The sequence below is a fragment of the Zootoca vivipara genome, chromosome 2, assembly GCF_965207765.1.
Source record: "Zootoca vivipara chromosome 2, rZooViv2.hap1.1, whole genome shotgun sequence".
NCBI lineage: Eukaryota > Metazoa > Chordata > Lepidosauria > Squamata > Lacertidae > Zootoca > Zootoca vivipara.
In genome coordinates, this window is record NC_142584.1 from 52,747,477 (window position 1) to 52,774,840 (window position 27,364).

Here is a 27,364-nt window from a genome sequence, read left to right on the forward strand (position 1 = left end):
GTACATTGGAGAGCACTAAGGCTGCAGGGGAGGACAAAAGAAAGGGGTATTCCACTGGTGCAGTGTTGGATATTTCCTAATGACTACGCTGTTGGATTCCTTAACTGCAAGTGTTGTTTCTGTACTGTAGGGGTGAGGAACCATATCAATGTGGTATCAAAGGAACAACTGGAACCTTAAAGTGAGTTCCCTCTTGTTCCTTTGCTGGAACAAGACATGCTCCAGGAGCAGCAAGTAGTTTGCATTGAAACCACAGCTAAAATGGGAGACTTTAGTTGAATGGGAGACAGTTAGTTGAAACTGCTTCCTGCTGCTAAATCAAGCCCCTTTTAAAGCGCACTGGGAGCACATATTCAGAGGGGCTCACCTTTGACTAACAGATGGGTAGCCCCACCCACAACTCAGATTTAGCTGGGGGGTGGGTGGGTACAGCAGATACTGATCTAGACTGCTGGGGAAAACAGTCTGCCACCCCTGCTGTATAGGATGTCAGTATGATATGAAAATATTCTTCTGTTTTAGAAAAGAGATGTTTCTAATATATTATTTATACTGCACATCTGAACTGAGGCTTCTTTTGAGCTTTCCAAAGGAAAGGACTTTCACAGGAGTGGAATAAATTGTAATTTAATAAACAACCAGTCATTGCTGGATCTTGAATATTTTTGTCATGAATATGGAGTTTGTGGAGTATTCCATCTTCTAGTAAGAAACAATATGATTCAATATGATTGAAGAGCTAGATATAATTTATATTGGTTTTAGTAATAAACAATAGAGGGAGCCTCATCAGTTAATTAAACTTTAGTTTACTGGTGGCAATTAATCAATAAAAGTGCACAGTACTGTTAGTATATTCATGACAAAATGAATTTTGGTGAAATCAGTAAGCATTAGCCATTGTGGATGGCGGATTAAGTGGTTCCCAAGTTAATTTTATTTTCGGTGCAAAATAAAGACTGACCGCTTTATTATGTAGATAAATTTCAAATATATGTTATCATAAGGACAATCAGCTGACCCAAAAGTTTAATTGCAGAAGGAGTGTATTTTAAAATAAATGTCTGCATCATGTTTTTGTTCCTTACACAGACCAGCAAAGAAGATAAATTATCTAGCCGTATCCAAAGCATGCTTGGAAACTATGATGAAATGAAGGATTTTATAGGTGACCGGTCCCTCCAGAAGCTTGTTGAAATTCCTAAACCAACAGTACCATCAACAACAGATGAAAAATCAAACCAAAGTTTCTTTGGTGATCAGAGGCACAGTACTGGCTCTCATCAGAGCAGCAAATGGACGCCTGTAGGTCCAGCGCCTAGCACTTCTTCCCAGTCGCAGAAGCGTTCCATAGGTTTACAGAGTGGACATGGTAGCCAGCGCAACAGTGGCAATAACACTAGCAGTGGTGGGCAAAGGCATGAGCGTGACTCGTATAGCAGTAGTGGGAGCAGCAGTAGCCGTAAAAAAGCCCAGCATGGATCTGAACATTCAAAGTCCCGTTCTTCCAGCCCTGGAAAACCACCTGCTGTTTCTTCTCTGAACTCCAGTCATTCCAGGTCTCATGGAAATGATCATCACAGCAAGGAACATCAGCGCTCCAAATCTCCGCGAGACCCTGATGCCAACTGGGACTCACCCTCCCGTGTACCTTCCTTTTCTAGTGGTAGTCAGGCTTTCCCTCCTTCACTTATGTCTAAATCTAACACAATGTTGCAGAAGCCTACTGCCTATGTAAGGCCTATGGATGGTCAGGAGTCCATGGAACCAAAGCTATCTTCTGAACACTACAGTAGCCAGACACATAGCAACAATATGAATGAACTGAAACCTGGCAAAGCACATCTAACAAAGCTGAAAATTCCGTCTCAGCCGCTTGATGTAAGTTGCCTAATATATATATATGTATATATTAAAGCTCATTTGCGCTTATTCCATGGATAAGAGAGACTGATTAGAAAAATACTTTTATTGACATCTGAGTCGTATGTAAGGAACACACCTAACTAAAATGCAAGAATTTCTTTCAATTTCAGTTTCTTTGACAATTGAAGGATTTGTAGCTTTCTGATCTGCCAAGATTATAATAACTGGGCATTTATGCTGGACTGGCCCAGCACATGTTTTTGCTTTCAGCTTTAAATAAACACTAATGTGACATTATTATTATTATTATTATTATTATTATTATTATTATTATTATTATTATTTTATTTATAACTCAGGCTGAGGATCTGCTCAGTCATAGTGGAAAATAACATTGTGCTAAATATTAACTTTTAATAACGTTGTTTTATTAACAAGCGTATAGCAGCTTCATCTACTTCCCATTCACAAATGAATGGTTGGAATTCATTGCTTCATTAATGGACTTGCACTTGAACAACAGGACTTTCCCTTCCTTTCCTTCCTCTGCAAGCCCCGCCCCCTCCGGTGCCCAAAACACTTTCCTGGAGGGTTTCCAGGCTTTGAGGGGGAGTTCAGGAGACTGCAGGGGCAAATGAAGTCGCATTGCACAAGCAAACGTCCATTCTGCTCACACACAGACAGTATTGGATACAACCCTCCCACTTGGCCATACTCAGAGCAGAATAATTGAAAACAGTGTAATTGAACTATTAAAGGTTAATTTGAATAGATTTCAGTGGGTCAACTATGGATATAACAGACTTGGATATAACACCCCATTTGAAAAGAAAAAATGAGAGAATGTGTCCTGTCATTGTTCTGTAATGTCTTGCACTTTAAGATATAATTAAGATGCTATCTGATATTTAATTTCAAGTATGAAACAGTATTCATATGGGCATTTAATTCTTCATAGATTACTTTTTCCTTTTTCCTTTTTTTGTGCTGGATCTGACAGTGCAAAAAGAAATGGATATGAGAAACTGGGTTCTACCAAAACATTCATGGAACAGGAACATTAAAATTACATTGCTTAGATTACCATTTTTCTCAAAAAATAAAAAGTTAACAATAGTTTCTCTCAGCTGCATACATTTTAGGGAACTTTTATGAGAAATACAAAGGTGTGAACAAGTTATGAAAAGATGTTTGTGGATCTACCGTGTTTCCCCTTTTTTAAGACACCGTCTTATAACTTTTTTCCCTCAAAAAAACACAGGGTGGCTTACTTTCAGTGGGATGTCTTATTTTTATTGCATCAGTATGGTACGGTACAGCAATCTACATTTATTCAATTAAAATTAAGTCATCTTCTTCTGGAGCATACAACAATCAACATTTATTCAATTATAGTTAAGTCGTCTTCTTCTGGAACATCATCATAACACTCCAAACCCGGAATTCCATCCTTCATTTCTTGCAATTCCAGTTCCTTTAGAACCATTGGCCCCAATCTTTCATGTTGAGCGATAGAGCTCTCAGTAAATGAGCACCTCTTATCCAGGTAACCTGCTCGGAGTGCATTGGCAACAACACTTTCAGTGATTTTATCCCATGAATTCTTCACCCAATTCACGACCTCTTGCAGGTTAGGTTTCACAAAGTTTCCACGCTGATTTCTTGTCATTCTATTTTCAATGTAGTCGTTGATTTCCATACGCAAATGGTCTTTGAATGGCTTGTTTATTGCAATATCAAGAGTCTGCAGATAGGCAGTCATTCCTGCAGGAATCATTATTTGATCTATTCTTCTCTCTGCAAGGAACTTCTTCATGTCTTTAGCGCGGTGAGTGCTGGCTGAATCCCAGACTAGCAGACCTCTTTGACCACCTCGCGTAACAAGTGGCAGCATTAAATCAAGCCACCTCCTTATAACTGCTTGTGTGCACCAGGCTTTTTCGGATTCCAGAACATAAATGCCAGAAACACGTTCAATCTTATCTTTCTTGCCCTTAGCGATGATAACAGGTGTGGCTTTCTTTCCATCCAGACGAATTGCCAAAATACAGGTAACTCGAGAACTTTCATGACCAGTGGAGGGAACGTAGATTGAGGAGGCACCCCTCTGTTCAATTGTTGTTTGGGCTCCTTGGCCCATAAACACTGCAGTTTCATCCATAGCAATCATGTTGCAAAGTTGGTATTTAGAAAAGTCGATGCCATCAACAAAGGACTTGAATGCAAGTGCTCGCTTAACAACTTCAGCATCTTCCAACCTAAACAGTGTTGTTGATTTTCTGAGAGACAGTTCATATCGCTGAAGGAAGCCATCCAGCCAGTGTTGTGATGCTTTGAATTCAGGGGATACTTCAAATTGTGATGCCATTGCTAGGGCAAATGCTTGAATATCAGCCCTGCGCACAACCAAAGCCTTTGCTCTCCTTTCAGCGATCCACTCACTGATCATGTCTTCCAGCTCAGGAACTGAAGGTTGCCGACCTGCACCACACTTACGCTTCTTAGCATTTCCTATGACCACCTGTAGACTGAGGTTATCGTATTCTGCCCGCCATTTTTGGACCATTCGGATATCCAAATTCTTCTCCTTGCAGAAAGCTGTAAGATTCTTGCCCTGGGAGTCCTCCACAATTCCTTTCTTGTACTCAACTGTATAGCTCCTTCTTTTTGCAGCCATATTGTCTGGGGGTTGTTTCTGGCTGGTTATGGGGGGATAGAGAAAAATGTTAAATGGCTGCTTTTAGGTGTCCAGAAATGGCTAAAAAGATTAAATTTTGGCACCTCAGGACAGGGGACTCAAGAGCATATTGCAATTTTAAGTTTGGCACAATTAAAGTGGATTAAAGAGCTGAGTTGTCCTAGTGCAACAAAACCACTTTGTTGTTTTTATTGGAACTTTGTGTTGTTTGGAAACTTGAAATCCACTGAGAACTGTGGGATGAACAAATTGTCAATGGAAAAACCTGCAAACACCCTCCACAAGCAAGTTGGAATGAATGCTTGCTCAATGAAGTCTGGATGATAAAGACTAAAAGCTTTGAGTTTGAATGCCAACAAACAGGTCATATGGAAAAGCCCTTGGTTGTTTTTTAAAATAAATGGAAGAGGGAGGGGAGGAGAGAAGCTTCCCTGTCCTCCTCCATAAAGATCTGTTTCCTCGGCAGATTTTTAAGGAATCACCCCTCCTTCAGCCACAAACACCAGTGGCTGGGCAGGGATAAGCAGGAGGAAATCTGCCTTCAGGCAAAGCTGCCTTGATAAACGCAAGGAGGGAGAGGGAAAAAAACTTCTCTGTCCTCCATAAGGATCGTTTCCTCGGCAGATTTTTAAGGAATCACCCCTCCTTCAGCCACAAACACCAGTGGCTGGGCAGGGATAAGCAGGAGGAAATCTGCCTTCAGGCAAAGCTGCCTTGATAAACGCAAGGAGGGAGAGGGAAAAAAACTTCTCTGTCCTCCATAAGGATCGTTTCCTCGGCAGATTTTTAAGGAATCACCCCTCCTTCAGCCACAAACACCAGTGGCTGGGCAGGGATAAGCAGGAGGAAATCTGCCTTCAGGCAAAGCTGCCTTGATAAACGCAAGGAGGGAGAGGGAAAAAAACTTCCCTGTCCTCCATAAGGATCGTTTCCTCGGCAGATTTTTAAGGAATCACCCCTCCTTCAGCCACAAACACCAGTGGCTGGGCAGGGATAAGCAGGAGGAAATCTGCCTTCAGGCAAAGCTGCCTTGATAAACGCAAGGAGGGAGAGGGAAAAAAACTTCCCTGTCCTCCATAAGGATCGTTTCCTCGGCAGATTTTTAAGGAATCACCCCTCCTTCAGCCACAAATCAGCTGGGCAAGGAGGAGCAGGAGCAAAGCGATCCTTGGGGCAATGCTACCTTAAAAAAACGGGAGGAGGGAAAGAAGGAGAGAAGCTTCAAAAGCGCCAAGTTCTCAACAGGGGTTCCTTACAGTTTTTATCTCCTATATTTATCTCCTTGCACGCGACAGTGCTTCTCGCTCCTTCAGTCGTCTTTGTCGGCAAGTTTCCTCTGAGTCCCGGTGGCGGCAGGGCTCGGGCAAGAGGAGTCTTTTTTTTTCCCCACCTCTCGCTCTCTGGCTCCCTGCACGCTAGAAGCAGGCTGCAGAACTCCGGCAAGAGGCGCCTTTTTCTCCCGCGCCTCTCGCTGGTTTGCTGCTCCCGGCAGGAACAGGAAGTGGCGTCTTTTTTTCCTCGCCTCTCCCTTTTGTTCTCCCCGCGAGTCAGGAGCAGGCGGGGCAGAACTCCGGCAAGAGGCGTCTCCCTCCCCCCCACGCCTCTACCGGTAGCTGCTTTGCTGGCGATGGGGACAATGGCGGCACTATGGCTTACTTTCAGGGTACGTCTTATTTCTCCTACTTCTAAAAAAACCCTGCCATGTCTTACTTTCTGACTACGTCTTAAAAAAGGGGAAACACGGTATTTTCATCTGCAGTATGAAAACTGCTCTTTGTACCTTAATACTGAATTTGAATCACATCTTAAGTAATTTTAGAATAATTGAATTTTCTAGAAGTTTTATACCGTAACACTGAAGTACAAATATGCCAGTTAAATTCTGATCATTCATTTGTAGGCATCAGCATCCAGTGACATGAGCAGTGTGGATGAAATTCTCAAAGTAAGTTGTTCTCTTATTCTGGCTTTTGAGATTTTCTTGCTTAAATGTGTTGATTTTTTAAAAATCCAAAATCAATTGCCCCAGTATATTGCTTAACATTTCATTAAAAAATTATTATCACTTTTCCCCCTCTTCTGTGTACCATTGGTATCCACCAGTTTGTTCTCTATTTTTAATAATACTTTCAGTTTATTTTTCTGAAGTCTTTGTATATATTTTTAAAGAATATTTTCCTGTATATGCAAATCAATATGTTTTGTTATTGTATTTTCCCTTCAGAAATTAAATAAAAAGGTTATTTACTCAAAAAAGTTTTTGATTGAATATTCTTAGCAGAAAAACATATCAGTATATTAAATTAGCAATAAAACTGATGGATCCAATAAATAGATCTTTTGTTTTCCTTGGAAGGTTTCCTTAGTCAATCAAATAATTTTTGTGGTATCCTACATAAAAATGACATTGACGTAATTCTGAAAGACTAAACGCAGTCAGTCTTGAAAGAAGATTATGTTGTAACTTCCTCTCCACTTACTCCTTCCATTTCTCTCTCATAAACCTAAAGCTTTTAGGCTATTTGGTAAATATAGCAGGTTCATTTAAGATTCTTAATACAAATGAGGTATAATCCGATGGGTGTTACTATTCTGAAGAATGACATATACCAGCAGGACAGTGAGGGAGACAATTCATTCTCTCCTTTGAAGCCCCCCATTTTTGGGGGGAGGGGCGATGACGACAATGATGACTGTCATGGTTAGATAGGAGCAAGGGAGAATGCAAGAAATGGTTATTGAAAATGTCTCCATCTCTTTTTTCCTGATGGATGCCTTTTGTCAGTAGAACAACATCCATTGGATTCCACCCATAGTTGGTTGAATTTATCCCTGTTCGCAAGGCTAACAATTATTTTTAAATTCTCTGATCACAATGTTTTGTTGGGATTGGTCAGTGATAGCATTGTAGTAAAGCAAATACTTCGGCTTGTGCAGCCCCTTGTGCAGCCCCCTACATCCTGCAAAATCCACTTTGGAGCTTTTGGGGAACCTTCCGGTCAATCAGTAGGAAACAGAAGACTGCAGGGGGCAGGAGAAGAGTAAATCTTATTACAGTGGTGCCTTGCTAGACGAATTTAATTCGTTCCACGGGTCTTTTCTTATAATGAAAAATTCGTCTAGCGAATCCCATAGGAATGCATTGAATTTTTTTTTAAAAAAATTGCCCATAGGAACGCATTAATTGAATTTCAATGCATTTCTATGGGAAACCGCGATTCGCTAGACGAATTTTTCGTAAAACGCATTTGTCTAGCGAGGCAACCTCCGCTAGAAAAAACCTTTCATTAAGCGGAAATTTCGTTAAGCAGGGCATTCGTTAAGCGAGGCACTACTGTACATGAATTGGCATCTTTCCCCATTATGTTAATTTAAAACACTTGTAAGTTGTGCTTTTTGGTTTGCATTAAGTTAAAGGTATAATGGTTTCTGGAATCTTTGGTTTGTGTTCCCAACAGGAGATGACCCATATTTGGCCACCGCCATTGACAGCTATTCACACACCTTGCAAAACTGAACCTTCAAAGTTTCCATTCCCAACAAAGGTCAGTGGATAACAGAAAGATCATGATTGCACACAGCAGTTGGCTGATTCTAAAATAAGGAAGCTATCTTTTGTGGATCAAGATTTTCATCATTTAATTATAATTATTACAGCATTGTTCGCTCTTTGTTTTTATTGGCTTTATGTTATATTGTTTGCTTGAAACTTCTGCTTTGGCTTTATTTTTCTTTAACTCTGTTTGCCTTTCATATTGAACTTATTATAATTGTGTCCTGTTCTTTCATCTAGAACAAATTTACATACCCTTTTTAACAGGCATGTTATTTCATGCATTCAGAACATTAGGTCATATGAATTGTTCAAATTCTCTTCCTGTCAGAAAGCTCCAGCTATGCTGTTTCCATACACAATACTTTGTGTTCTTTTAGACATCTTAAAATCTGGTGCAGCCACTTCAACAATAGTGATCCTGGGTTGATTTGTGTGGTTTATCAACAGCAATTTGTATTGAGCAGGTGACTGAATTGATGCTTAAGAAAACCCTTTTCCTGGGTAAACTCTTCTCCCACGAATACCGCAGTAGCTGTCTATATGCATATTGGAGGCTAGAAATGGACTTTAAAATTATTCAAAGAAGGCAGGACTTCTTCAAAATGCTCCTGTTTTGTAGCATTTTTTTTAAAAAAATAGCTGTGCTATTTGCTTTCATTTTTGTTCAGTTCATATATTAGTTTGTGGAGTGATCTCTCCATGTTAAAAGAGATCATGTTGTGGGAAAACTCTTAATATCCTTTGCTTGAAAGACTTTATGACAACACATCAAGAGATTATAGCATGTATTTTTTCAGTACTATGTTTTAACGTATCCTGAGGAGTCAAACATGATACAATTGTATTGTTCTTGGCCCATGGTTTCTAATGGTGCCTAGGGCAAAGGTTTATTACTTACATAAATATGTTACAATTGTACCTCGACTTACAAACGACTCGACAACTGAATTTTTCGACTTACGAATGGGGGTAATGGCCGCGCACTTACGAATGTCTCGACATCCGAAAGGAAACCGCGGCGGTTTTAGATAGGGATTTTTCGACTTAAGAATTTTTCCGTTTCCTATGCATTCCTATGGGAAATCGCGTTTCCAATGGCGCTTTTCGACTTACGGATTTTTAGACCTATGAAGGTGTCTTTGGAACAGATTAAATTTGTAAGTCGGGGCACCACTGTACTTTCATAAACCTAGCGTTTGTTAGTCCTTAATAGACTCTGTTATTCAACTTCAATTTTTCATATAACTCCATGAAGCACTGGCAGTAGTGAATTTCTCAAAGTCATCTTAGATGGTTAGCAGTGGCAATACCTTAGTTTTGTCATTATATTCTTTCTACTGTTCTTGAAAAGGAAAGTCCTAGGTTCATTGGTTCCATGTAATCAAGCACAAACACAGTATGTAGTACCTACATCATTATGACAAATATGAATCACCTCCAGGCACGGAAACTTTTGTAGAGAGACTATTTAGTTGACTATTTAGTCAACTATCATCACTTTAAATCTGATTCATATTCATATTTATTCATATTCAGTGGGTTGCACTTAAGAACATGTTTGGGGACAGCACTGTGTGTGTTCATTTAAAAAAAGGATGAGAAACTTTACCATGTGATCAGTGCCTTAAACCATAGGAAAGAAGGCATCAGCTTTTAGGATTCTCTTGACTCTAAAGTCTGGGGAAGATTCAGATAGGCTTGGATAACACTTCAAAGGAATCGTTGTAGTTTTTTCTAAAATTTAAATAATCAAGCACAACTAAAGCACTTCCTCTTTTAGCAGTCTCTGTTAAACAGATAAGTAACCTTTTTGTATTTTTACAGGAAGCTCAGCAATCTAATTTTGGCACTGGAGAACAAAGTAAGTGTGTGTTTATATTATTTATGTACTGAATTTCTCTGTGTTTTTTAAAAAAAGAATTTACAATAAAATTCTCTTTTAGATGCTTTTCTTGAAGAAAAGTTCTATTGATAGTTTTTCTGGTCTTGTGGCTAGGATGCCTGGCCCAATAAAAGACCTGAATCAGAATGTTAATGTATTCTAATTTTATCTATTTTTTGTGTGTGTGCTTACTGTACTAGGAAGGTATGATTTGAGAATTACTGCTTGTTATTTTTGTTCCCTTTGAAAGTTGTAGCACATTTTGAGAAATCTTTGCCGTTACATTCTGAATGCTTTCATAACTCCTGTTTGTGAGAATTAAGGAAGTTCAGCTGGTTAAGGCACCCTGGAGAATGAGCTTAAAGTAATCTCTAGGTGAGAAGGATAAGCAACAGAACAGCTTCACTTCTAGCTTACTTGTGTTTCCCTTATTGGGACATAACTCAGAGCAGTCCTTGCCTGTCTCAGTAGCTTGTGTGAGACTGTGCCAATTTCTATTATTCTCTGCCCTTGGAGTGCTTCCATTCTTTAAACAAAGGCTGTTCTTTTTAAGAACTGGCTTTCTTCAAAATAATAATTATGACTAGGAATGCAGTCACTGTGAATAAAACGGGACTGCACCATGTAATTCACAACATCTGACTTAATGTCTTCTGTAACTAGGATAACTAATTAATTAAGTAGTAAAAGCATAAGTAGTTATTGATATACTGTGACTCCATTTAGATGGCACAGAGCTGATTGTCAAACCATTACTTTGGCATTTGGGCACATGTCTGTAAGCTTACAAACTACTTCCCCTTCTTCTTCACAGGGTTCTATAGTATGAGATAATTGTTGCTTTGTTACATGTGAATGATGTCTAAATCAGACAAATTGGTTATTTCTAAGATTAACTGGCCTTTATGCCAGCACCAGTTTAAAGTCTTGCCTCTCTTGCTGCTCTTCTTTTATTAGAAGAATTTTACTGGAAAAGTAAACTTGAAAAGGTCACCGGGCCCCAACCTACTATTTGTATTTTACATCAGGACCTCCAACAAATGTGTGCATTGTTTCCTGATCCATAACAAGTGCATCTGTTTCCCCTCCCTCTCAAAAAGCACCACTCTGTTTATATGGCCTGTTGTCAGTTGCTTCCATGTACTTAAGAGATTCCCGAAAATGATCGGCCTTCTTCTGGTGGCAACACAGTTGCTGGATTGACCAATGAATTGCTAACATTGTCCAATTTCTTCAAACCATTGCATGACTCAGCATCCCCAAAGTGTAAACATTTCTCATTGAGATAGCAAAGAAGCTCAAAACAGTTACATTAGGCTGCAGTCCTAACCCTGTTTCCCTAGAAGTAAACCCCATTGATTAAAATAGGATTTACTTCTGAAAAGACATTATTAGACTTGTGATAATAGTTACTAGGTCTGAAGCATGTGATATTTTAACTTTAGGAAACATGATAGGATGAGGTATTTTGAAACGTTGCTTATTACTTTTGCCTTTGAGAACAAAAGGTTCATTACTCACCTTCTGCAAGCAGGGTTGATGATGAAACTCTTGCTAAGATAACAGCATTACTAGCCAAATCATTAAGTAGCTGTGTGAAATAATAAACAGCACATTTTTGTCTGAAACAATATCTACCAGTACTTTATGTTAAGAGAAGCACTCGTTTAAGTTTGTAAAACTAACAAGTCAAACTACTGAATCACTTCCTAGTCTGTGAATGAAGTAGTTGATTTACTGTTAGTCTTTCACTCTCCTTTTTATTTTTATTTTAAGAAATCAGGTAAAAATATAGCTAGAGTAGTAAGTTTAGCATGTAAGTCAGAAAAGAAAGGGCTACTGAATACAGTGGGTTAGCCCAGTCTTGCAGTCCGCATCTGAGTCATGCTTGCCTCCATATATATCATTTGGGTGACATAAATGTTTTTATAACTTAGTGTTCAGCAATTATTTTATCTTTCTCACCTCCAGAAAGATACAATCCTTCATCAAAAACATCTAATGTCCACCAGTCTAAATCGTAAGTATGTCCTATAATTTTCTTTGCAATATTTACAGTAATATTCTGAAAATGTATATATGTATGATAGAAATGGCCATATTGATTCATAGAGATGGAACTGCTACAGACAGAAAATCTATATAGTTGCATCATACATTTCTTTACTTTTAATATGCTCACTTTCAATATATGCTTATGAGTAAATGGGATTCCTTAATCAGGTTAGTACCATAATTCAACATGAAATCAGTGAGTCGTGCTTCTTGATTATTTACTGCACAAGGACTTTCACTTTCACTTGAACTTTATATACCCAGGTGCACTTAATTCTCAGTACTTCACAGCCATAAAAGAACGTGGTTTACACTTGAGGAAGGGGGACTATTATGGTCAAGGCTACACAATTTTTGCTTAGCTTGAGTAGCAAAGCCTAACTTTGCGATCCCCAGGCCCTCCCCATCTGTCCTTTGTTCATGACATTGCTTTGTTCAATGTCAAAGACAATCCCCTCCAATCCAGCTTCAGTTTTGGAGCTGGAGAATAGCCCATTTGAGTTTGTTCCCATAAGGATAGCCTGCTGGACCAGGCCAATGGCTCATCTAATCCAGCATCCTTTTCTCACAGTGGCTAACCAGAAGTCTGTGGGAAACAAGCAGGATCTGAGCACAAGAGCACTCTTCCTCCTATGGTATCCAGCAACTGGTATTCAGTAGCATTACTGCCTCGAGCTGTGGAGGCAGAGCACAGATTGCATATTGAGTATTCCAACAATTGCACTGGGATTCGAAAACAGTTAGATTACCTTGGCAGCCCAGAACAATTGTGCAGTCAGTCTCTCCCCAATTTTGCTCCAAACCTGAAGCTAAGGGAGAGCATAGAATTGATTGAGCACTGGGTTGTTGAGATATACTAAGGACTTTGGTATCCCATCACCAAAAGGATAGCCCTAGTCGTCTTCTGAAAGATCACATCAATTTTTGTCTTGTGCTTCTAAGCTTGAGGATGAACCCCAGCTCCTTTCTAGTTCTAAGCTGGGACCTCTATTGTCATGTTTGCTCAGAAGGTGATGAAAAGCATTCTGAGCAGAATGGCAGACCCCCTAACTGATCTTCAGAAGTATTGAGAGTTAACACACCTCCCTCCCCTGAATTTATCCAACAACTTAACTTGGGAAATAATGTCTAATAATTAGTTTTTGTTGGTAATACTATCCATGTACCCAGTACTATGCAGGGAATAAGAGGGCAAGTCCTTGCTCAAGGAGCTTACAATCTAGAAAAATCCTGTATTTGAAATAAAAACAGAGATGGCATATTTGGCCTTAATAAAACTGACCTCATTTCCTTGCAACTGCAAATTCATTTCATTGAATAATAAGCAACCAGCACTTTTGGAGAGACTCACCTGGAGTGCCCAACTGTCTCTTAGTGCCCCCTTGGTAATCCAACTGCCCTTTAGGGGGAAGTACTGTCCACTTTAGCAGGACGCGGGTGGCGCTGTCGGTTAAACCACAGAGCCTAGGGCTTGCCGATCAGAAGGTCGGTGGTTCGAATCCCCGCAACGGGGTGAGCTCCTGTTGCTTGGTCCCAGCTCCTGCCAACCTAGCAATTTGAAAGCACGTCAAAGTGCAAGTAGATAAATAGGTACCGCTACAGTGGGAAGGTAAATGGCATTTCCGTGCACTGTTCTGGTTCGCCAGAAGCGGCTTTGTCATGCTGGCCACATGACCTGGAAGCTGTACGCCGGCTGCCTCGGCCAGTAAAGCGAGATGAGCGCTTCAACCCCAGAGTCGGTCACGACTGGACCTAATGGTCACGGGTCCCTTTACCTTTACTGTCCACTTTGGGAACCATTGCCTTGATGAACATCATTCTGCTGCATGAATAGTCCTAAACTAGATATAGCAAGCTAACATTGCCAAGCAACTTTTATTTTACTGCAGAACTACCCAGAAGGTTGAATAATTTTAACCGTATTTCTGTTTTCCCCCAGGTGTGAATCAAACCAGACAAAGTAAGATGCTATGTTACTGATGCTTTTAAATTCTTGCTAATGCCAGAATTTTATTTGTATTTAGTTATACGGTATGCAGAATGTTAATTCACATCCGAGCGCTTGGAGAATTCATAGTAAAGCATGAAAGAATTCAAGTTAATATCCTTGAATTATGTTTTTAAAATATAGCAGTGATTCTTAAGCAAATGGTAAAACTAAAAATGACTTACCATTAGTTTATGCCAGAATTTATGAAGCCTACTCTGTATTTCATTTCCCTGTCAACTAACTTTTTGGTGTTGTGTGGTCATGCACAGTCTATACTCTTAAAAGTTCAGTCTTAGGTTTTTTCAAAGTACATTTTGCCTGTGATGTACTGGCCTTTGCACTTGATGACTCCATTTCCAGTCTGGTATTAATGTGTAGTGGTGGTAGTAGCAGCAGCAACAGCAGCACTGCACTGGTGCCTATGAGTTCCCTAACCTTGTTAATTGGGGTAGGATTCTGCTTAATTCAGGCCCACAGTGTGTTCCTCCTTCTCTGCCTATATGTGACTTGCATGGTGCCCCATTCAGTGTTCCTACAGTGATTCAATGTCTTGTGTGTTTTCCTTGTTCCATCAGGACAACTATGCTACTTAATATAACAGCTCTTTGGAGCCTATCATTTTGTCACCCACCACAAGGATGTTAAGTGTATTAATTTCCTCTGTTGCCCTTGTAATGGTGTAAGCACTACAGGATTTTCAGTATGCTTCTTCAATGGAGCGTCAATCCATTATGTAAAGGGAGGAAAATTAATGGCAATAATCACAGATTAGGTTAAATTGTTATGCTAGTACAGTATTATTTGGTAAAAACACTCCAAAACTATTCCTTTTTCTGTTTGTTCCTAGCGTTCTTATAAATGACTTGAAAATCAGCAGCAGTGAAGACAGTGATGGCGAGCAGGTTATTATTGTGTTTTTTTTTAATTTCTGTCCTGCCTTTCTACCAAGCTACACGGGGGATCTGATAGCACCATCAAAATAAAGTAATGCAAAGCACAACATTTAAAAAGGCAAAAACTAAAAATGGATATAAACAAGCAACTAATACACTGTTTTAAAATAGTGTGGGAATTTCAACCCTGGGCACCCAATTCCTAGTCCAATTCTCTTAACAACTACATCATGCTGGCTCTCAGTATTGAGAGTGTAGGAAGGGCTAGCTGGACTGCTTTGCAAGTGAAAGGGAGAAAAATACTTGCAAATGATCATACCAAGTGAGATTCAAAACCTGTGAAACAACATTTGAAATAGTATAACCCTGCTAGGATGGCTGATGGATCTCATATTATGTTTGTCCATAGCTTGCTTGTAAACTTTGGCCAATTATGCAATATTTTTCCTAGTTTTCATTCTTATAGATGGATAATGTTCATGTCAGTGAAAGACAGTAAAATATGTTATTCCAGTACCCTTGCTGAGTGTGTTATACCTGTTACAAGGACACTAATTCTAGTTGGGATCTTTTTTTTTCAATTATAGGATTCTGATAAGACTGTGCCAAGAGGTACACCTGGAAGGTAAATATTGGTTGATACACCTGGCATTATAAAACTATGTTGAACTGGTATTGGTGTAACAATTTAACTGTGGGGAATTAAGACGTCTGTTTAAAGTAAGAGCCAGTTAGGATTTCATCTTCAATTTAATTGCCAGGGCTCTTCAAATGGTTGGGTAAAACATTAAAATATTTCTTAATCTTTCTTCTTTGGCGATCACTTGTAGCCGAGTAAGATTGTCTTCCATAAACACGATTTTATGGGTCCGTAAGTGACTGTGGAGGCCAATTCTGGATCCACACGTCCTTCCACAGTGGGGACATTGGTTTCCAGGTGTGGATTTGCCAAGCGTGCCTTCCTCTTAGCACGTTTCTCCCTTGCGTCCTGAGATTGAGTTTCTTCAAAGCCCATGGCACCTTTGGTAAAGGCTGTTCTCCAACTGGAGCGCTCGTAGCCCAGTGTTTCCCAGTTGTCAGTGCACACATAAAACAAAATCACGCACAGGCGTCTTCCAAAAACCCAACCCATTTGTTAATAGTCTTATGCGTAAACTATTTTATCCATAGTTTGAAAGTAACTATGGATAAAATCCTATAGCTTCATTTGATTTTTGTTCTACCTTTCCCCCCCAGTAATTCTGAACCTTCCCAGCATACAAGTGAAGGAGCTGATAATTCTAGGGATGACTCAAGCAGCCATAGCGGATCTGAAAGCAGTTCTGGTTCAGACTCTGAAAGTGAAAGTAGTTCAAGTGACAGTGAGGCAAATGAGCCATCCCAGAGTGCGTCACCTGAGGTACGATTTTTTTCCTCCCTTGCATCTGGTCTTCTTATTTCCCATATGTGTTTATAGCAAAACAATAATATGACAAAAGGGGGAATATGAATGTTAGAGACTATGCACTGTTTATACCCAGCTTATTAATGTTCATTGATCTTCTTTCATTTTAGAAGTAATCATATCCAATAATTAAGGTGGAACAGGACTTCCTATGTGTTCAGAAGTATACATAGAAACACAATCCAGCATGGCCTCTAAGTTTCTGGGACTTGTGGAATGCTGAGTGCGTTGTCTATAGGGAGATCCTCTGAATTCACACTGAACTCCTGTTCCACCTTGTTGGCCCGTCACAACGAAGCAAATCTCCATTGTTTTCTGTGAGCTGTTTCTTGCTTCTGTCCTTGGGAATGGGACAAAAAGGGGCCAAGGGGACCAGAGGTTAGGTTGTCTGTGAATCATTTAGTCTGCATTCAAGACATGGAATATTACATTGGCGGTTTGGAGAGAAATGTAAGGCAAAGGGCTCATGCCTAGCAGCTTAAGACTATATTGGAGAGGGGGATTAGTGTTGGGGAGCATGTGTGCCATGAGGTTAAAAAATTCCCTTCAATGAACTATGCAGGGTTGTTTCAGGCAGAAGGAGATGAAAATATGAATTCCACCTTTCCCACTCTCTAGGCACCACTACCACCTATAGAACAATAAAACTGTCAGCCAGCCAGAACATGGCTTCTGCTCTGTGCTGGCTGGGGCCTTCATAGTATTCCTATTTAAGGCTCCTGCTAATGTGGTACCCGGGGGTGGGATATCCTTTTTAACATTTTGCTGCAGGGCCTACTTGTTTGTTTTACAGTTAACTAAGTCAGCCATGCAGTTTGACAGTAATCTGCTGCCCTGAGCAGGGGAGCAGTTGATCCCAGATGAGTAGATAAGTGGCAAGCTGCCCCCACTCAACTGATGAAGAAAACCTAGCACCTTGTGGCAGTCCCCTGTCCTGTTGTGACATGGCTAGGCTTATGGACTTTTCCGTCCATAAGATGCCCCCTTGTATAAGGGACCTCCCCATTTTAAGAATATGAGGGGAGATGGCCCAAAGCTGTTGAGCCTTTCCCCCCCACGCAGCTGTGGGCAGGAAACACTCCCTAGATCGTTTCCCACATGCAGCGGCATTGGGGGAATTTGTGCTTCCTCTAGCCATCTGGATGTCCCCAGCTTTTTTACGTGATTTTTGAGTCAAAAAACCTCGACCAAAACACGAAAAAATACGGTACTTCAAAACCAGCAGTTTCTTCATTATTCTGTAGTAGCAGAGGAGTAAACTGCATAATGGATGGCCCACGTTCCAAATTTGCAAGCTTATAATAAAATGTTTCCTATTTATTCTTTTGTGCAGCTTGTTAGCCAGTTGGAAATGGAGGGAATGTAGGTATTGACTTTTAAGATTCCCTGTTTTTCATTCTTTAGCCAGAACCACCTCCAACAAACAAGTGGCAGCTGGACAACTGGCTGAACAAGGTGAATCCACATAAAGTATCACCAGCTTCTTCTGTGGACAGTAACATCCCATCAACACAAGGCTACAAAAATGAGGGCAGAGATCAGAGCACAGGGAGTGGATATGCAGATCAGAGTGGATCTAAAGAATCAATTTCTTCCACTCCTGGGAGGGATTCAAAAACCAGCCAGAAAGGATCAGAGAGCAATCGGGGTAGACAAAAGTCACCTGCTCAGAGTGACAGCATGACCCAAAGGAGGACTGTAGGTAAAAAACAGCCCAAAAAGACTGACAAACCATCTGTGGAAGAGCCCAGAGGGGGACTGAAAATAGAAAGTGAAACTCCAGTGGACATGACAACAAATATACCCTCTAACAGACACAAGGCAGCCACAAAAGGCTCTAGAAAGCCCAACATAAAGAAGGAGCCCAAATCTTCCCCTCGGCCTACAACCGAGAAAAAGAAGTGCAAGGTTGCAAACAAGTCCTCCCAGAAATCCAAGGAATTCATAGAAACAGATACCTCATCCTCTGATTCTGATGAGAATGAAAGCTTGCCTCCTTCATCACAAACCCCCAAATATTCTGAGAGCAATAGGACTCCTGTTAAACCCTCCATGGAGGAGGATGACAGCTTTTTACGGCAACGAATGTTCTCTCCTATGGAAGAGAAGGAACTCCTTTCACCACTCAGTGATCCTGATGAAAGGTATCCCCTTATTGTGAAGATTGACTTGAGCCTCTTAACCAGAATACCAGGGAAGCCTTTCAAAGACACAGACCCATCAAAAGTTGAGAGGAAGAATGTGTCTGAGAAGCATTCAAGAGAGCCCCAGAAAACATCCTCCGACAAAGGTTCCACCAAGGGCAAGCGGAAGCATAAGTTATGTCAGGTCAGTTTTCAGTATGTTGTTTTAGTGTCATCATCCAAATGGAGGGTTAAGGGAGTAGTCTTTCAAAACCTAGTGTCCTCTGTGCAATCAAAGATGTGTAGAAAAATGTAATGAACTGATTTAGCATTTTTAATTTTAGTTTTAAGGTCAGTTCTATGAAGGAAATAAAAAAATTAAGCAAAAGAATAAGAAAACATTATAATTCAGTTGCAATATTTGCATATTGCTGTAAACTAGCAATAGGTGTAACTCATACCCCAACCAACATTGCCAGTAGTCATGATTGTTTGGATCTGCAGTCCAGCAATATCTGGCTTTCCCTGTTGTTAAACCATAATTAAAAGTTTTCCATGAGCATGCAGATGGCTTCTGCTTTGTTCTTTTTAGTGGGAGCTACAAACCATAGTCCTTGGCTTAGTGCTTCATCATGTGAAGCCAAGATTTGTTCTTGATTTACTATGATCTCCTTGTTTGGATGTAATACTGAGCAAATGATCCAAACCACTAAATATTGTTTACTATAGTATGCAAACTGGGCCATTGCAATGTGATTTTTGCATTTAAGTTCACCTCAAATTTCTGTGGTTGGTTATAAATGTTGCCAGTAGTACTTCAGCCAGTAAGTAGTCTGACTAAAATGTATGTTGATATTTGCTTGATCTTTAATGTGAATGTAGCAAGATATCCATTAGCCAATAATCTATGTGCTAAACGGGAAGTTAATCGGTTTAAAAGGTAGTGAAATATGGAAAACTACACCCCATACATTGTTTATAGATACATGCTTAGAGGATTTAATTGTTACATATAGTCCTGTGTTGGTAAGAAAATGGGCTTGTGTGATCTTATCCATTTCTTGCATTATAGAGTTTTGCAACTTTATGGCATCATGCCAGTAGATGCCCTGTTTACATGGATAAAAATGTCTGCCTGAAAGTTACGCAAGGGAGCCTTAATCACACTTGTAGGCTTGGGTTGAAAATTTCTTTGGTGATTCTTCTTTTGTGAATGTTTTTCAGACCCAAGATAAGACGTTGTCAGTGTGCAGTGGCTATAGTAAAGCAGCTACACAACCAATGAGTTGGTGGTGGCTTAATAAAGTTATATATGTTAAAAACTATGCTGAATTTGGAACAAATACATGGCCATCTGTTTGGAATTAATGGCATGCATTTCAACCATTCCCTCTTGATAGTTGATCCACAGCTAAGCTAGCTATAGTTCGAGGACTCAAAGTGTCTTAAAAGTTGGGAAGGAAAAAAACAGCTCAGTAAAGATTGAGAGGCTTGGGTGAAATCCAGTGGCATCTGTCCAACAGCAGAGCAGGCACTGTTGGCAGATTCCAGATTCTCTTTCCCTACATCTTCTGCATGCCTCCAAAATCTTCTCCAGGGGGTTGGGTGATCCTTTGGAGCAAATTGGGAGGGACTTTGGGGAAGGCTGCAGGAGGAATGGGAAGTCCCGTCAAATAAGTGAATGACCACAGTGATGGCTATAGTCAGTGTAAGAAGCTCAGATGTATAAGCTAGGCACCAAATGGCATCTTAAACCTAGCTTGCTGTCACCGCAACAGAATGCCTATTCGCCAGGGGGTTGGACGGGATGACTCTAGGGTCCCCTTTCAATGCTATGATTCTATGATCTCAACTGCATTGCTTGACTGTAGCCTGTCCTTACAACAATTCACTTGTCCCAGTATGCAAGAAGGAGAAACACACACAGTAGAAATGGAAATGATATTAAATGTGAACTAAGGCAGATGTTTTTAAACTGTGGACGCCAACCTGGTGCCCAGGAATATCCTTGTAGGCATAATTGGACCCACACACCTGGGGAATATTGAACACTGACTATTGCCAATTGTTTGTTCTGACTGTCTTCCAACAATTTAAATACACTTAGTTCTTTTGCCTTTAATTTTAAAAGTGGGGCAAAATGTTATCTGAATGAGTGCACAAAGTGTTCACACTCCACTTCCCATATATATGAATTCTAAATGTGAAACCCCCCCCCCATTTTTCTTGTGTAAAAAGCTTCATTAAATAATTCTAGTTGTTATTGTGACTGTGTTGGTGGGGCCACTCTAAATTTAAGCTGGGTCAGTTGTGTCACAGCTATTGCCAAAATCCTCTCAGCAACTATATGCACAATCTTTCATTAAAGGGTTATTAGGATTAATAAGATTTTTATAGAGTGTTTAAGGCATGTCTCAAAAATTCTCAATTCTGTTAGTCATTTGTGAAGCCCAGTCTAACAGCAATGTTAGTATATGTATTTATTTTTAAAAGCCATGTTTTATCACACAATGACGTCAATAGACACATCATATGTCAGGGCAATAAGCCAAGGTATAAACAATGGAGGCAGGAGAAAATTGCTGCATTCCAGTTCAAACACTTCCTAACTTACAACTGTTCCTCACTACAAAAGATTCTTCGTAGTCTTCTAAGACTCCATGAGACTAAGCATCTTGCAGGCCAGAAACAGCAAGATAGAGAAAGATGTTGAAATCATCAAGCTCAGCCCAGAAGGGATCGCCACTATCTCCCAATACTTTATGATGTGGCTATCTTCCTTATAGCTGTACACCTTAAGAATTTGTTGCAAACAACAGTAATTCAGACAACAGTAATTTTTAAAATGGGGGTGGTGGACTAGAACTAATGTCCTGTAACCAGCCCACTAAGACTTTTTTTACTGGCCCACCAGATACCTTCCACTTTTTCATGGTGGTAGTGGTGGTGGTGGTTACAAAAGAGAACACACATGCTGCAGTGTTCCCAGCAATTCTTCTTTCTCCTGTCTCCCTGTATTCTGTCTTTGCCAGTGTTTCCAGAGCCCTCAACTCTCATTGAACCAATTCTTGGCTAGCATTCCCTTTGCCTTCAGGAGTACTCGGCTTTCATTGCCCATGCTCGGAGGTGACTGGGAATTGCCAGAGGTTCCACCCACCTCCAAGTTTCATGAACAGCAAACAGCAGAGATCTTAAGAGTAATTTAAATCAATTAAGAGCCAGTGGGGCAAGTTAGGTCAGATAGCAAATTAGCAGGCACATCCCTCTTATAGTGGCTGTGTTTGCATGACCAAATCCTGGGTTAATATGTCAGGACATGTATGAGCTTGGTGCATTGGCAATTTCTCTCTTTTGTTGTCTCTTGACTTCTTCCCCCAGACAAGCAGTTAATCATAGTTTTCAATTATTATGTGTGAACTGAGAGCTATGGTTAATAGCATCCAAATAAACAGGATTCAAAAGCCAACTTTAAACCAGCTCGTGCATATTCTGGCTTGTTTTCCAGTTTTGCATGCCAAATTTGAAATATATAATATTGGAAGACTTGTAGTGCTGCATCGCAACCCTTTATTTGCATGAAGTCAAATAATAACTCCCATGGAAGGATTTGCATGAAATCACTATCCTCGATTTGCATGAAATCAGGATAGAGGAAAGGAGCAAAAAAGAAAGTAGAAGATGGACACACAGGAAAATGGAGGCTTTAAACAACAGCAGAGGTTTGAGTAAAGCAGAGATGGAACCAAACTGAGGGGGGTGGGGTGGTGATTTTAACCAGTGGCAGAGGTTTGAGTAGAGTGAACAGGGAGTAACACTGAGATGTGAAAGTGGCAGTTTAAAATGTTTTTAGTACTGTACAATGAAAATGAAACTGGGAAAGGTTCTGTTGCATTAGCTTTTTGATGTTTTCTTTTCTATTTTCCTTACCTGCTATTTCTTCATGTTAAAACTATTAGGTTTTTTTAAAAAATAATAAAAAAAACACCTCAGCATGCCCTTCTTCCTGATTTATTTAAACCTCTGATGTTGTTTAAAACTTCATTTCAGTGCCCCTATATTCCTGCTTTACTTTAAATTTCTGCCCTTGTTTGAGTACAGCGAGAAGATGGAAGCAATTGGGGGGGGGGAGAGGAATGGCTGCTTTAACCTTCTTCCTCTTCCATTCCTTAGCTGCCTCATGTGATATGGATCCCTCAAGTATTCCACAGTACCTTCCCACAAAGCATTTCACTCTTGGTACCGCATGTTGCCTTATTGAAGTTCCACATTCAATGTAGTAATTTGGAAGATACACCCATATTTGGACAACATCCGTCAACTGAATTTAACTTTCCCTCACTAAACAAGCTGACAGGCTTGTTCGTTATGATTCTGTTAATCTAAAAGATACAGTAGCATGTATCATTATGGGATGTGTGCACCAAGGGAGCACCAAGGGACAAGGCATGGAAAATGAGTGATCTGTGTTCAAGAGAGAGCTGAAAAAGTGGGAAGAGTAAAAGGGAAAAAAGGTGTGAATGTGAAAATGGGGTGGCAAAAAGGAGGTAATAGGAAGCATAGGCATGGGGTTAAATGTGGAAGCAAGGGAATGAAAGGTTCTGCAAAATATGAGGAGAAGGGGAAGCTCTAGGGCAGGGGTCCCCAGACTACGGCCCGGGGGCCGGATGCGGCCCAATTGGCCTGCCAATCCTGCCCGCGACGACGCCCGCCGCCCGCTCTTATGGCGCGCAGCGCGGCAGCGCTCTTCCGGGTCGGGAAAAAAGCGCCGAAAATCCTTTGTGCGCATGCGTATGGGCCTCTCCCGACCCGGAAGAGGTCATTTCTGGTGCACTTCCGGGTTGGGGGAGGCCCATATGCATGCGCACAACGGATTTTTGGCGCTTTTCCACCCTGGAAGGGCGCCGCCGCTCCAGTAAGCGCCCGTGCGCATGCGCACGGGCGCGCACTCCCCCGTCCTCCGGCCCGCCGCGCGATTGGCGCGGTGGGAACCGGCCCAAATGCCGGTAAGTCTGGGGACCCCTGCTCTAGGGTCTTAATGAGGATGGCAGGGGCTTGGTAAGCGGAGTGAGCGGGGCCACAGTACCTAGTACATTTATGTTATTTCATTTATATTTTTACCACATTAATGAACACGCTTAAAAAGTAATTTAGGCTTAACATGTGCATTTGCAAGGAGCAGTTTACAAATAGTAAGTGTGTATTTTGCTAAATATTAAAGTAAGGCTTTAAATTGCACATTTCTTAGCATAGTAAATAGGATTACATTTTCGCTGGTGAGATCCAGTATAGAGACTCTCGTGTCAGCATGACAAGACCAGTTGCTGTTTTGACAGTCTATAGTGGGAGTAAACTGAGCTGTCACATTTTTGCATGCATGAAGCTATTAAAGCCACACTTAGTTCTCCTTGTATTGCAGCAGTATGACAGCTACAATTCTTCAGCCTTATGTTCATTTTGTCAGTAGGATTTATTGACACTATCTTGTACAGTTCCTGCAGGGAATGTTTTTATTAGTCGCTGTATTATTATCTTTATCCTGTAAGTGGCTTGTTAAATCATTGTGGTGGTCTGTGAAACATAGCTGCACTTATTTAATGTGAGATCATCAAACTTTGTGGTTGTTTCATTTTAGAATGCAGAAGAAAGCCGAGGCGTTGAAAGCAAGAAAACTAAACTAGAAGAAAAGGCTCCTTCAGCACACAAAACTTCCAGTAACAGAGAGTGAGTGCCTGTCTACACTATGTAAGATCTGAAATGCATGAAGCAGAAGGTTTGCTCAGAGCACACAGTTTTAAAAGTGGTCCATTTGCACACAAAGTTCCAGTTTTTGTTTGATCAGTTGCCCCTGCAGAATTGTCAGATTGCTTTCTTTAAAAGAAATCTCAATTTTGGGTTGACACAGCACTTGTTCAAAGGTAAAATTGGGGGTAAATGTATATCTGCTTTTAGCAAGTATTTCTTATAAAAAAGCTGCCATGTCAAATGCCCCACCACACGTTTAACATTTGGTAGTTTAAATTGCAGTTTGTCCATTCTGAAGAGACAGCTTATAAGAGCTCCATTTTTTTTTGTAAGTGGGCACCTTTCTGGATTATAGCTCATCATCTCTACCTTTTTAGATCGGGTCACCATCCTTTTTCAAGCAGTGGGAATATTTGAATTTTGAGAATGCTTTGGGCAGCAGTCCCAAATTGTTGCACTGCAATCCCCATAATCTCTAACCATTTGCATCAAACAACATCCCGGGACGGGGGTGTCACAAGCTCCTATTCTTGATTTAGAGGAAGATTTTTCTGTTTAATGTACTTTTAGAGCTGCCATATTTTCTTCAATCTTACATGGGATATTTTTGCTAGTGTTACTTGAACCATGGAATGGGTTTGCATAGGTTCATGGTGGCAATAACTTGCATTGGTTATTTCCCCCCCCTTCCCCGTGGGGCAGATCATCAAAGCAGAGTGCTGTTAAGGAGAAGGATCATCTTCCGTCTCCAGCCACAACCCCAGCCACCCAGAAGGATTCCAAGCAAGAGCATGGCTCTCGGAAGAGAACCGTCAGTCAGTCGTCTTCCTTGAAATCAAGCAGTAACAATAACAAGGAGAGTAGCAGCAGCAAAGGTAGCTCTTCTAAACAAAAGAAGACTGAAGGGAAGGCCTCAAGTAATACCAAGGAAGCAAAGGTAAAAAGATTATACTTCCATCATAGTTTTCCCTTGCCCATAATCTTTTGTTTGCACTTTTTGTAAAACCAAGCCCTCTTCAGAAGAAACCCTTACATGTTGAACAAAAAATGGGAGCAGGGCTGCATTGACTGACCTGACATCACACATGCTAGCTTGGCCTGCCCTCTTGTCCATGCCCACATCACAGACATTTGCAAGGAGGTAGCCTTCCTTTGTGTACTCTTGTACCAGCAAAGGCATCCATGTAATGTGGAACCAGTAGAATTTCAGGTTGCATGGATGCCTTTGTTAGTACAGCTGTAAGCACAACGGGTTTCTCTTTGCAGACAGTCATGCTATATGCTTTTAGACGTCAGAGGGTGGGGCTTGTTTTCCACTCAGACATTGTAGGAGTATTTGACTGTTTTGTCTGGCTAAGGCTAGAATTTCACAGCTTTTGAGTTCTCTAATTGAGACACGACAGCTTGGGGTTTATATGATACCTGTTGGAGCAGGGTGGTCCAATGCGTGGCCCAGGGGGTGTATATGACCCTCAATGCCTTTTGGGGTTCCCCTGGCAACATTTGATGTCCCCTCCAAAGGAGAAGGTGTGAGGGCTCTGACAGGGTCCTAGAGTCTGCACAAGGGCTGGTTGGGCGAGGCGGGTGTGTGTGTGTCAGATTTTGGCCTTGCTTCCCCCACCCCATGTGACGAGGCAGTGTGTAGCCTGTGGATTATTTGCTGAAGTGATATGAAAAGTTGTACCACCCTGTGTTAGAGGAACCTTTGTGGACATGAGCACACCTTTAAGTAGACAACAGAGTTGATATGTTGCTTGCTGGTAGTTCCTAGACTGCAAATGTTACTCTGAATTGGAGGTTTTCTGTTCATCAGTGGTCAGTGTTTTAATAATAGGAACACAGTACTAGATAAACTAGCAAGTGAAAGTAAATTTGCTTATGCCTGAGGCAAAACTGGAGCATTGTAGAAACTAGGACAATGGGAGGATCTTAGAAAGTAAACAAGTGGCTAAATACTTTACCAAGGAATGCAGCTCCAAAAGTCTTGATTTTTTGAGCCAACTAGAGTTGGACTAAACAGTGCCTTCATGGGGGAAATTCCAAAGAGCTTGTGTATGTGGCAGGAGTTGGTTTTTAATAGATTTTTTGGCACCCTTCTTTTAAGCCTACACTGAGTCATGTCTGGACCAATTTAAAATTAGGGTAATTAGTTTCCCCTCATAGTTCTGCTGGGTTTTAATAATCCTCCTGCTAGGGTAGTATTGATGTGTTCTATTAATGCATTAGCCTAGTTGGCCGAGTTTCATTATTGAAGCAGAATTTGGTTTACCTGTTTTGTAAACAATTTAACATACAGATGATGATTGAAAGAAAAACTAAAGTTGAATAAAAAGAAGACTGTAGACTCCTTTCAGATGTTAAAAGGGCAGTGTGACGCTTCTTGCTCCCCATGTTCCCTGTGAACCCGGTTCCAGGTGAACCCTTAGGAGTCTCAAGCTAGAGGGTTTTCTTTTTTTCTGTCATTGGGCACCTTGGCTATCATGCTTCTCTGTTTCCTTGGTTTATCAGCTGCCATTGGCGTAATTAACACTAGAGATCCTTTGTATCCCCCTGCCTTTGTTTGTTCCCTCTCATGGAGGAAGTACAAGCCAGTTAAACTTGTGTTGTATGAAACTCCCTCCCTTCCTTTCACACCTTCTAACTATCATTTTCCTCGTGATTTCACACAGACTCCCAAGTTCAAGTGCACACACAAGGTTTCTCTCTCTTTGTATCATTGCTTGTAACCTTTCGATTTGCGTGCTTTCACACCCCAGCTCCATACCTTTCTCTGCCTCTCGCTGTTTTTCTCTACATTCCTCACTTACAAGCTCTCTCCCTGCTGCTTTTCCCAGCAGCCAATCAGCCCATTTCCTCCCCCTTCCTTTTTCCCCTCTCACTGCGCCTACAAGCACACACAGTTGCTTGTTCTGCTGCGTTTCCCTCTTTTTGCTTCCACTTCCCTCCAGAGTCTCTTGCTGTTGGTGAGCTTTAGGACCCACCCCACTGGCTGCTTGTGCCTCTTTAATCCTGACAGGGTGGGACAGGTCAGCGCCTTCAAAGCCCTTGACACCCCCCAGCCTTCCAACTGGGCCCCTCCCTTCCCGGGCAGATTGACAGCTAGAAAGACTGCTTC

At 40.9% G+C, this 27,364-nt stretch overlaps 1 protein-coding gene across 4 annotated transcripts in view; it reads left to right on the forward strand.

The window, feature by feature from the left end:
* AFF4 (ALF transcription elongation factor 4) overlaps positions 1-27,364 on the forward strand; it is a 56,213-nt gene that overhangs the window by 17,953 nt on the left and 10,896 nt on the right. For all 4 annotated transcript variants that reach the window (XM_035105382.3, XM_035105383.3, XM_035105381.3 and 1 more), the window contains 12 exons: positions 1,093-1,881; positions 6,465-6,509; positions 8,023-8,109; positions 9,945-9,981; positions 11,974-12,022; positions 13,997-14,017; positions 14,895-14,949; positions 15,528-15,565; positions 16,177-16,339; positions 17,789-18,712; positions 24,140-24,228; positions 24,952-25,186. In XM_035105382.3, the coding sequence (XP_034961273.2) occupies positions 1,093-1,881; positions 6,465-6,509; positions 8,023-8,109; positions 9,945-9,981; positions 11,974-12,022; positions 13,997-14,017; positions 14,895-14,949; positions 15,528-15,565; positions 16,177-16,339; positions 17,789-18,712; positions 24,140-24,228; positions 24,952-25,186 (2,532 nt within the window). The remainder of the gene's footprint in view (positions 1-1,092; positions 1,882-6,464; positions 6,510-8,022; positions 8,110-9,944; positions 9,982-11,973; positions 12,023-13,996; positions 14,018-14,894; positions 14,950-15,527; positions 15,566-16,176; positions 16,340-17,788; positions 18,713-24,139; positions 24,229-24,951; positions 25,187-27,364) is intronic.